Here is a 12,072-nt window from a genome sequence, read left to right as displayed (position 1 = left end):
CGACATCTCAATGGCCAGTCCAGCCCTGAGGTGATTCACTTGCTGGATAATGAGCTTCAATAAGTATTTTAGGGACTTTATTAGCACATGGAAATAGATTTTCACCAATTCACACTTGATGTTAAACATAAATATTTACAATCTTTGCAGCACCTTGACGGTTTTGCTCCTGACTTGACGGGATGAGTACCTTTGCCTTCAGCAAGAGCGAGAAAGAGAGCGCGAGGGAGGTGCCTTGTGTTTGTGGGAGGCGGAAAAAGCATTTGGTGTGAGTGGAGGAAGAAGAAAAAAAGCGGAGAAAGTGCAGGCACACACAGGAGCGCCCCCCCAAACAGCGAGTCGCCCTTCGCTCGGAGGCTATCTGGAGCTCCAAACAAAACAGCGCCTCCTCCACACTGACCTCCGCCGAGGAACGCGCTGCGCTCTCCGGCCAGCGGTCATGGCCACGACGCTGGAGGGGTGCCGCTGTCGGGGTGCGAGCCTCCGCAGCAACAGCAGCGGCAGTAGCAGCGGCAGCATCCTTTACAGCATTCTAAAGAGTGACAGAGAGGAGCAACAACAACACGAAACGCTAACGAACTTACTGCACAGCCACAGGACCTCCTCTTCTTCTTCGTCCGCCTCTTCTGTAGCCTCTGGGCCGGCGTGGCGACATCAGGAACCCCGGCACCAGCAGCAGCAGCAGCAGCAGCAGGCGGCGTGCTCCTGCGGTGCAACGCGGCGCCGCGGGGTCCTCCGCTCCCCGCAGGTGACGTGCAAAGCGGCCTCCGCCATCCTGGTCAAGACGCTGCGATTCGTCAAGAATGTGCCGTGCTTCAGGGAGCTGCCTGAGGAAGAGCAGGTCGTCTTGATCCGGAGCGGCTGGGCTCCCCTGCTGGTGCTCGGACTGGCGCAGGACCGCGTGGACTTTGAGACCACGGAGACGGTGGAGCCCAGCATGCTGCAGCGCATCCTCACCGGGGCGCCTCAGAGTCACAACGACGTGGCGGCAGCGGCGGCAGTGGTGACGGTAGCGGATCAGAGTCCAGGCGGAGGAGCCGGCGTGTCTTTGGCTGACATTGAAGCCATTAAAGGCTTCCTGAAGAAGTGCTGGAGTGTGGACATCAGCACCAAGGAATACGCCTACTTGAAGGGAGCCGTGCTATTCAACCCGGGTACGTCTGTCTGACTCTTGGGGGGGAAAACTCAGGGCAGACAAAAATCGGGTTGTTAACCACACCGCTTTTGTAAAGTCACTAGCAAGTTTATAGTATTTGGAATTGATAGAGCAACTTATATGTTGCTCTATCACTTTCGAATACGCACTTTTGGCTCCTTGGCCATAAGTACACATTTCTCTGCATTTGAATGAAAAACATCAATAACATAAATTAATTAAATTAGAACTATACCCATTTACCAATGCATACATTCTAATTATATTATTACGTTATGAAATGATTATATTTTGTTGTGTTTTTACTTGGAAACAACACTATATATCGATATAGCAATACAACAAATCAAACTAAAATATTTTATTGACACACTTGTTACTTATTATATTAACTTTGCTTTTGAATTTAAAAATAATTTTAATACATTATAATAGCCTAATATATATATATATATACATACACGTTCCTTAACATTTTCATTTAAAGAAAGACAGAGATACTCTTCTCTATAGTTTATTCTAAAAAACAAAATACATCCACGGGTATTTAACCTTTTAATAAAAGCAACATATGAATAAATTATTAAAAAACCTCTTTTATACAGTAAATATTTAAAAAATATATATACCTCAACAGTTTTTATTATACTTGTAATGCTTTTCTTTTTTTTAACTTAAAACTATAACCATCAATGTAGCAACACATTAAATAATTTTAAAAATGTTTTGGAGAAAGCGTTTTCATCATGTATGGATAACACTAACTTTACTGTTTGACTAAAAATTTAAATGCTTGGCAATTATTTTAGGAATATATTATAATCATCATTGTCATCCTCCTTCGCATCACCATAATCAACATCATTATCACAGTTGTCATCATGTTTTGTTGCACAATTGTTTGTAGATTGCATTACATTGCATCATACCGGGAGTTGTTTCTAATATTTGGTAACTACACGAAAGAGTGACAATATTACAAACAGTTCTCAGTATGATGCAGCACAGTTGTTCAATCACAAGAACACACATACTGCCCATGGTTGCTTCTCTTGTACTGGATGGCTTCTGATTAAACAAATGGTTGTATTTCCATCATACTAGAATTTGGTCCCATCTCTTAACGTGTCCTTTTTCTCCATCTCGCCCGCCATGTCGTTTCAGATCTGGAGGGTCTTCGCTGCCTGCCGTACATCCAGTCGCTGCGGCGCGAGGCCCACCAGGCTCTCAATGAACACGTCCGACTGATCCACCGCGAGGACGCCACGCGCTTCGCCAAGCTGCTCATCGCCCTGTCCATGCTGAGGTCCATCAGCCCGTCGGTGGTGGCCCAGCTCTTCTTCAAGCCCATCATTGGCAGTGTCAACATTGAGGAGGTGCTCATGGAGATGTTCTACGGGAAGTAAGGCAATGCTCCCGGGACTTTGGTATAGGTGACATTCAAGTTGCCTGACGGACTGTAAGGCTCTCATTGGAGAAGTGAAACGTACTTACAAAAAAGGAACGCGTGTGTGAATGTTTTATGTTATGGTAAAGCAGCCGCTGTAATTCATAGCTTAACTTATTTGTTTTATAAACTATTTTTCTAAAATAAACTCCCTCAAGTGTTGTTCTTCTGCGCTGTTATTGACACACTTTCTACAGGGTCAGCTGACCTCGGGCCGACATGATACATGCAGATAAACGGCTGACAAAACTCACACAGTTACCTTCAGCGAATTTGGGTCACACTGATTTGGACCAGCAGCTTGTTTACATTTTGATAAAGCTTCATTGTGATAAATGTGAGCCTCTAGGAAGCTTCATTTAACTGGAAAAACAGTTCTTGAAGCATAACGCCTGAGATGCAATCAACACATTTATTACCTTTATATACTTAAAGAAGTGTATTTTATTTAAACCCAAACAAAACGCCAAACAAGACCACCAGAGTACGGCAAACGCATCACACAATTTTATATAATATAATAATATATTATAAATAATATAATACTTATATATATATTATATATATATATATATATATATATAAAACACGCACGTCTATACATACATCCACTCAGCTCAGGAGCAATTATCGAGGTGCCGACAAATCTCTTCTGCCCCCTGGTGGGTCGAATATGAAAATGTAAGTAGATTGGTATGATTCTGTCTTCCATACACGCACGCACACGCACACCCACACCCACGCACGATGGGTCTTGCGTACTCAAGATATTCTTATTCGAGACCACGTTTGCTCTCACTTTTTTAGCGCATCCCATTTTCTCTTCAATTAACTTGTTAATTGCTGTGAGTAATAAAAACTCTATTAATTTTGCTATCTCCCATTAAAACCTCCAGCTGGCTGCCAACATTCAACAGTCAACCAGCTACACTGGATGAGGTGTGTGTGCACGTGTGTGCCTTAATATCCTAAGTGTGCTTACTGTCTGTGTGTCTTTGTTTGGGTTTGGCCAATGAAGCATTAATCAAAGGACCTACAAATGTTGGCACAGCGACTTCTTGTAGGGGAGACCAGTGTGCTCTTGGGTACGCATGGGTGACTTGGGTAAATTGTCACATTGCTATTAGCTTCTCCACCAGAGGACGCAAGTGAAAAGTGAAATAGAAGTTTTCTTCTTTTATGTGGTCAAAGGTCATGTCCTACCTGGGAAGAGAATAGCACATTATGAGCAGAGACGAGTGTCAATTAAGAATGTTGCACAACCTAAAGTAGAAAAAAATGTTCATATAGTTTTAAACAAGCGTCTTCCAGATAAAAAAAATCCTTGCAGTCATACACGTGGACTTGTTAGATGAGAGATTCAGGTATTTTGTCATGTGTCCATCATTGTTCTGTTTTTAACTAACTTTAAACAAGGGCTAGTATTAGCAAATGGTAGTTTGGGGAACCATGTTTCGGTTATTCCAGCTTGCTGTTGAATGAAAATGACATCAAAGTGCTAAAAGGCCTCAGATAATGACCGTCACGGTTCACCTGTTTTCTGAGTTTGGTCATGAGATGTTGGCAAGCTGAGCCCTTAGACACTGTGATGTCATTTTTAGTTTACAGCAAGTGACAAAATGGCCGCCTCCTGAGATGGGTAAAAATGAGTGGATTTTGCTGGTATATTCATATTCAACAAACACATTATTAATCTGGATACCGTGTTTAGACTAGTGGGGATGCATATATAATATTATTGTTCGGAAGAACTCCCTCGAATGACCTATTTTCCTCAATTTTGCATCTCTATTCGATCGTCTCCAACTCCTGCTTCTTGACCTGTCAATCAGCCGCATTTTATGTTCTGTGGCGGGAGCTGATGGTTTGTGAATTAATTTGCCTTTAGACCAACGTACTCCAAATATGTGTAGGAGGAGCGACTGCCTATGTGAAACTTGTAACAAAAGTCTATGGGTAAAGATTTTTGTTGTTCCCCCAGGGTGGAAAAGTGTCACATTAGATGACACAGATCAATGAAACAATTTTAATCTTCATTAAATTCTACATAATGTTGATCCTCCTCATCAAAAAATATACAGTGTAGCCCTATGATTAATTAAATTTATTGATTTATTCAGGTAATGTGGTGAGATGGCATTCTGGCGCCCTCTATTGGCCATCCGCCACTGCTAGGTATGTTTGTTATGGTAGTTGATTGACAAAAAAAGGTCTCAAATTCTCGAAGCCATGTCTGAAAGAAAATACAGAAAGTCTGTCACTTTGGGGTCCTATAAAGACCAACTTGTTGAGATTATATCCAATCACAACCGAATTGGAATCAAAGTTTAGGGAGTAGTTGAAAATGGGATTTCAAACAAAGTCAGCTGGGTTAGGTTCCGTCTCACCTGTGAGCCTAACGAGGATAAATGTTATAAAATGGATGGATATACGAGACAGATAGTTTGGTGACTTGACAAAAAACTGAGCTCCACGAGGTCAGAGGATGAGCAAACATCTTGTGTTTGATGAAGATGTTCTACCAGCAGAAATGTATGGGCGACCATTGCTGCTGAAGTTTGATTTCCTTCAAACTCTAAAGTTCATCTCAGCCGAGCACGTCTTCTTGACACACGCAACTCCAAAGATGAAAAATTACGATTCAGGGAAGGAAATAAAGGATTACAAGTGAAGCTAATCTTCCTGCATTTTTGTACACTGTGTTATAGCAGTAAATAACTCAACTACCAGTTTTTTTGGCCTACTTTGACTTCAATTTAGTTTTTTTGTGGGACCCATGCAGACAGTTATGTTGCAGTATTATTGACTATCCAAAATATTGCCTGTGTGTGTTTGTATGTTTGTAAATTCCCAGGAGATGGCACTGTCGGGCAGCATTTATGCCATAATAATTATGATAATAGTAATCATAATACTTCTGCAATATTGAAAATAAACGAGCACAATGGTTTTTCACTTAGGTGTCAATAAACACAGCATGCTTTCCCAAGCAGGAAGTGCAATTATTGATAAGTAGTAAAAAATTATAACTAATGGACTCCTCGCTGCAGAGTGCAATGCTGCATTGGCCATGAAGCGCAACTTCATTTATAAACAGGAAATTTGCTTTTTATTTTTTTAATTGTAGAAATTACATTTATGGACAGGAGGACAGCTGTTTATCCAGCCCACTCTGAAGTCATTCACGCAAATTATTACAAGTTATACAGCATGTACTTAGATGTACAGTACGCTTGACTTGTTTTATACTAATTTGGAAAGGAATCCAACGAGACTATCCAATATAATAATTGATAAAAGATAACAATCACTTTTAATCAGTCATCAGAGGGGGTCCACCAAAAGCAGCCGGCAGTGTTTCGTTACTCAGCTGCAGATGTGGTGAGGTGTTTACTCAGAGTGGAGCTTTTACAAGTATGTCATTTTGTAAATATTTTGTATTTGCTGATGCCGAGTTTTAAGCCGACGTCTCGACAATACATTCCGAAAAAAAAGTGTGCATTCAAATTATCTGAATTTTGGAAAAGTTTAAATCAAGTTATCGTAATGTGATGACTTTTTATTTGGTTGTAAGTCAGCAGTGGTCAAAATCAAGTAACCAAATCCTATATTACATTATTGACTTTAGAAATTAAGAACATTAAAAAATATATTTTTAAGCCAATACAGATCAGCTAAAATAAAAAATCACAATCGACCCCAATTTCCGTCACGTTGGGAAACTCTACAAACAACCATTCACAATCACATTCACACCAATTGCTTTTTAGCGTTTTGTGCATTCTTTGCAACGCTGACATGAGCTGGCAACTACTCTAGGGTGAATCTGCCATCGAGAAGATGAATGGATGAACATTTACTATACTTGAATTCATCTGAAGGATGGGCGTCACATGCTAAGACGGGACATGCTGCTTTGCTTAACAACATGGTTCAAAACTTTTGAACTTTATTGTGCAGATACAGTGTATAAAGTAGTTTCAAGCGCCAAGAAGAGTTGCACACAAAAAGGGGAGGCGCACAAAGGAAATCAAGGTTGTTTTTAATGTGCAGTGAGAAAGTATAAGGGCAACTGATCATGACTCGTGTTCCTATAAAGATAGACATTTCTCTCCGCGTGAAAATTGTGTTTATATATTTATATAAATATCTATATTATATATAGAATACATATCTATTTGCTATGCATACTCAAAAAAGTCACACCGTCAAATATATCTAAAGTCTTTTCCCCCGAACACAAATGTACTCATTTTCTTGCTTTAAACATGAATTACTGTTACATAGGAAACAAAAGCAGTTATCAGAATGTGAATATTGTTTTTTTTCTTTTAAAAACAAAAAACAATGAAAAGGATTTAAGTTCATGTGGGATTCAAAAGTCGTGTACAAAACACTGAATTGTCCTCCCGTGGTGGATGAAACAATACAATTTGAGTCCTCAGGCAACCGCTTATAAAAATAGAGTTATTTTTTTAAAATAATCTACACGTTCTTTTTTTAAGGTGAGGCATTCTCAAATAGAAAATTCCAAACGTCATCTCCGTCTTCTTCTGCTGCAGGGAGCTGATTGGTGTGGACAAGCCCCGCCCCCTCCTTCTCAGCCCCACACTTTTTATTTTTGCATATTCTATGATTTTATTTTATTTTTTGTGATATTCCTTTTTTTTTTTTTCTTAAAGTAGATACACCTTTTACAGGTCAAAATACACCCCAAAAAAAGAAGTTGTTACAGCTCCTGGAAGCTGATAAAATGTCCAGGAAAACCTAGAAAGAATGCAAAGATTTCAAATGAAAGAGTACACTGCATAACTGGCTTTTCAAACAAGCACATGGGCATTAAAATAGTAAAAAAAAAAAAAAAAGTGATAAAAAATATACACCTCTGGAAGTTAAAGCAAACTCCTAGGATGGAGAAGGCAACAGACGTGTGAATGAAAGAACAGAAGAGGAATGCTACAAATGAATGGAGATACTTTATATGTACAAGACCCTGTTTTCCTTTTGCGTGGATGGATGTTTGTGTGTGCATACGAGTGTATGAGTGTGTTAGTGTGTGTCCACAATAGCGTTCTTCCACGTGAGTGTCCTTTGATGATTACAAATCACCACGTAGAAAATGACCCTTAACAGAGTGTCGGTCCTTTTGGGGAAAACGACATCCCCCCCCTGGAAAAAGTGTAAAACAACTTTTACCGTGTTGACTCTCCCGGCTGCGAGCGGGTTACCAGATGACGCTGGAGATGCTGGTCTCCCGGGGCAGCAGGGGCAGCATGGCGTTGTTGGCGTGCGCCTCCTCCAGACTGTGCTCGCGGCTCTTCCCGGGCGGCCTCTGGCCGTTGAGCAGCGTTAGGGGGATGTTGCAGTAGGTGTGCTGGCTCCCCAGCGACGAGAGCGGCGGCAGGGTGCCCCCCGTGGGCAGGTCGAACTCGTAGCTGCGGTAGTAGTGTTTCTGCCTCACGGTGGTGTGGTAGGAGTTGTGGAAGGACGAGCGCAGCTCCGGGTGGGCGGTGGCCATGGCGGTGGATGTGGCCGCCGCCATGGAGATGGCGGAGACGGTCTGCAGCTCGCCGAAGGCGCCCTGCTCGCTGACGTCCAGCGCCGGCTCGTGGCCCAGCATGGGCTCGGTGCGCCTGAAGGGCATCTCGTACTGCAGCTGCTTCCAGAACTTGGAGTGCAGCTTGTTGCTCTTGGGGCCGCGCCACTTGATGACGGTCAGGGTCTTGATGGTGTGCTTGAGGGCCTCCACCTCCTGGTAATTCATGATGCCGCGCAGCTCGGCGCACTCGATGAGTATCACCTTGATCTCGCCGGTGACGAGCATGTTGCGCAGGCGCGTCTCCAACTCGAAGATGCTCCAGCCGCGCCGCACCACGTAGTTGGGCGTCATGACGATGATGAGCCGCTTGCTTTGATCCACGCAGCGTGCTACATCCTCGATGTAAGCTGCGGGAAACAGGAAGGCTGGTAAAAAGACGTTCCAGTGGTGGGAGAATTGAAAAGGTTTGCTCGGGTGAGGACAAGGGACAACACTGAACAATAGACGCACAGAGTTGGACACGAGACAATAGCCCAGTTTCACATTTTTGACAGTATTTGCACTCATTCTGAAAGACCCTCAGATGCCGCCAAAGCTCTTTCTAAATAGCGAAGTAAGGTGCCAACTGCCAAGGAAGTCGGTTGAAATGGCATCTGAACTTAGATCTTTGTGTGTCAAGGAAGAGTGTGCGTGTGTGTATGTAGGATTGGAATAACCTCTGCCCCACCAAGTGACCCTCCTGCCATCCCTTCTGCCACCCCAGGTAAAGCCTCGTAGAACCGCCACTGTCTCTGCGATTACTGCAGTATTGGAGGCAGAACTCTGCCAGGATCAGGAAAAGGCAACCAGAGTGTGACTCACCGCCCACAAACGCGACCGCCAGTGTCCCAGACGTTAAGCATTTGATTATCTGAATGCGCCAAACCGCAACAGCTGTGTGACCAAACACGCCGAATGTTTCGCCAGGAAGGCGGAGTTCAGTGTTAAGCGGATGGCTTGTTCTTGTCAATACTCAGCATCACATTACTATATTTAATCTCAAGAGAGGGCTCTACTTGTAGGAAGTGGCAGTCCTTCATTGATCTCCGAACCCTCTACAAGTTGTGTGGAAAGAAGAACCCTATTGCTTTATTACTACTGTGGTGACAATTTTTTTTCAACAAACTGTAATTATACCACCTTAGTAAACGGTAGCGATAGACCAAAATAAATTCCATCTTAAGTGCAAATTATGTCATGACGGTACAAACGAAAGTCTGTCCAAAAAAAAAAAAAAAAAAAAAGGGACCCCTGTATTGTTCAATTCCAATGAAACAATACCTAATGTAAGATGACGGGAGCTGAGGGACCAATTATCCTACAGATAACCCACCCAAGATGCCTGGAGCTTGAAGGTTGTATTGTATAGGCTTCAATTTACTGCCCGCTCTGTTGCGACCAATCAGATCCAAGTTTGGATCCATAAATCAGAGCCATGGTCTTTTTTTAAGGTTTTGGCATAGAAGCATGATTTTTCTTTTACTGGACTAGGGGACTGTAGCTTAGCGGCAGGCAAAAGTACAGTAAAGTGTAAAAAGGAAGTTGATAAAAACTTTTATTAAATTAAATAGAGGTTTACACAACAATTTTTTTGTATAGCGGAACCTCTAAAATGTCATTTTGCCAAAATATAGAGAAAAATATAAACATGGAGTTCAAAACGAATAAATCTTGCCTGCTTACTAGTGACAGTGATTAACATGGGCAAAAAAAAAAAAAAGATATACATTGATCCCCTGTCCGATTGATTTTGTTCTGGAACTTCTCGTCTTCTCTATTGCGCAATACCTTTTTAATGGTTTAAACTGATCATTTATATGGGTTTTAAAATCTTTTTGCATTAATATGAATTTTGAAAATATTTTCAAAAGTTTAAAAAAAAAAAAGTTTTTACAACGGTCAGACCATATCACTGATTTTCACTTCCCACGCGTGGGTCTGGAACATAACCGCCACCATCAAAGGAGATTGAATGTTGGATTTGAAATATGAAGCAATCGCTTTGTCCAGCATTTTGGCAATAATTGTGTCCAACCTGAGAGGTTCGATTTTGTGTGGCTTATAAGGAGGGGACTACATGTGACTGTGTTTTTTCGGTCTGTGTTACCAGTTTCAAGTGGGGGTGGGTTGTGGCGAACACTGTGGGGCGTTAGGAGAAAAAGGAAGGCTTCACAGACAAAGCTAAACTAGAAATGACCAGAGGTGCTCGAATAAGATAAAAGATAAAACCGGGTACACACATACTAATAGTCGCGCCCGATTTGACCCTTGACCTTTTGATCTAAGTCAGGATAGGCCCAAAGTTTACCTATCTCGAAAAAAAAGTATCCTGAGCAATTTTCCTGCGGTGCATTGTGTGTTAAGAATGATTTTTCCTCCTGACTATCGTAAATGTTAAACCAGTTCAGTGTTTACGATCACAAAAAACCTTCAAGTTGGAGTCCCATATAAAAGGGACAACCATTCGGTAAACTCTGAATTTTTCTTGTGAAATACAGGAAAGCCAATGTTCTCAATAGCAAAACTTCAAATAGTGGAATTGCCCAATTTAAAATGTTTTATTTATTTATTTATTTATTTATTTACAATGACTAAGCCTACGTATTTATTTTTTCTTTCCTACTACTACTAGCTTGCATTTTACTTTCTGGCAGACTGGATGACCTTTTCTGCCTACGCTAGACATCTTTTAAAAATTGGTTAAGATGCTAAAAAAATCGGTATGAGGGTTCTCGATGCGTCTATTCATATCGTCCTGTGAGGATCTGAACTTGATGATTGGGATAGCATGTCAAAAAGATTCAGGGCAAAGTACCTCCAAAGAGTCGCGTGTCATCCTGGTAATGCTCAGTGGTGAGACCTAAACATAAACATGTTGACATTCAGGTCAAGAACACACAACACAAGAACATACTCAACACAACAGCCTTCGCCAAAGTGGCCTCATGTGCTCTCATTGATCTTTCATTTCATATTTGATTCAATCACGAGCCTCCCGATTGGACATTCATCCACGATGATTGTGTCAGGCGCTTACGCCGGCGGCAAATTTGCTTTGATTAAAAGCAAAGAGGCAGCGCAGTCAGCAACGGCTCGGAGCCTTCGACACATTTCCCACTGATGTTTAATTCTGTATGGTCCGAGCAGGACGTGTTTGCGTTTCATCTGTTCCGCACGAAGCCGACAGTACAAACACCCTGCATCGCTTGTAACTAGAGCACGCTATGTACTAGCGCCTCAGACAGCCTCCCAAGCACAGTTAGCATGCATGAGAATTTGTTCAGACGGAATTTTCAGTGGTTTAAAAATGCATGCGGCCAGACCCGCGAGATGAGAAATGTGTTCATTACATCAGCTCCCCGTGTGCACTATATTTTACACTATACAATAAACATTCCAGGAGAAGCGAGTGCGCTCTAAAGTCTTGAAGAACAAATGTCCACAAAACACGAGACGAAAACACAAAAGACACAAAAAGACTCGACGTGAAAATGTGTGGCAACTCGGTGCTTACTTCCAGTTGGAATGAGGTCGCGGTCGGGGATGAAAAGTTTGTAGCCGTAATGCTTTTCCAGCACGTCAGGGAGAATCTCCAGAGCAAAGCGTTCCTCCTCTCGAGTCTCCTGACTCCACTGGTCGGGGTCGACTTTGGTGTAGGACAGGTAGGCATCGTAGTCCTTGTTTTCTGAAAACCGAGGAGAGTCTTTTATAATCAATTAATTCCCACAGCCCTAAAAGTGGATTCCAAGATTTTGCTGCTGCCGGAATTAAAAAAAAATCAGTTTTGACCCCCGAAAAAATAATTCAGGTTGTCAAGTGTGTCACACCAGTGTCGTCGAAGAAAATCATTCGAGGCACAAGAACAACAAGGGCAAATGTCAATGATCATAT

General features: G+C 42.1%; 2 protein-coding genes across 4 annotated transcripts in view; one reads left to right on the top strand and one right to left on the bottom strand.

Moving 5' to 3' along the window:
- Nucleotides 1-364: 364 nt before the first annotated feature.
- nr0b1 (nuclear receptor subfamily 0, group B, member 1) lies at nucleotides 365-2,765 on the top strand. Its single transcript, XM_088315039.1, has 2 exons — nucleotides 365-1,154; nucleotides 2,321-2,765. Exons 1-2 carry the CDS (start codon nucleotides 440-442, stop codon nucleotides 2,560-2,562), a joined length of 957 nt encoding a protein of 318 aa, XP_088171165.1. The 5' UTR covers nucleotides 365-439; the 3' UTR covers nucleotides 2,563-2,765.
- Nucleotides 2,766-6,626: 3,861 nt separating this feature from the next.
- Nucleotides 6,627-12,072, bottom strand: part of il1rapl1a (interleukin 1 receptor accessory protein-like 1a) — a 211,702-nt gene continuing 206,256 nt past the window's right edge. For all 3 annotated transcript variants that reach the window (XM_088315637.1, XM_088315638.1, XM_088315639.1), the window contains exons 10-12: nucleotides 11,696-11,866; nucleotides 10,997-11,041; nucleotides 6,627-8,549 (exon numbers count right to left, since the gene is read on the bottom strand). In XM_088315637.1, coding sequence (XP_088171763.1) covers nucleotides 7,828-8,549; nucleotides 10,997-11,041; nucleotides 11,696-11,866 — 938 coding nt within the window. In that variant the 3' untranslated portion in view covers nucleotides 6,627-7,827. The remainder of the gene's footprint in view (nucleotides 8,550-10,996; nucleotides 11,042-11,695; nucleotides 11,867-12,072) is intronic.

Source organism: Idiotropiscis lumnitzeri, chromosome 14, assembly GCF_059441095.1.
Source record: "Idiotropiscis lumnitzeri isolate Australia: NSW breed Sydney's pygmy pipehorse chromosome 14, RoL_Ilum_1.0, whole genome shotgun sequence".
NCBI classification, from domain to species: domain Eukaryota; kingdom Metazoa; phylum Chordata; class Actinopteri; order Syngnathiformes; family Syngnathidae; genus Idiotropiscis; species Idiotropiscis lumnitzeri.
This window is presented reverse-complemented; position numbering and strand designations above follow the sequence as displayed.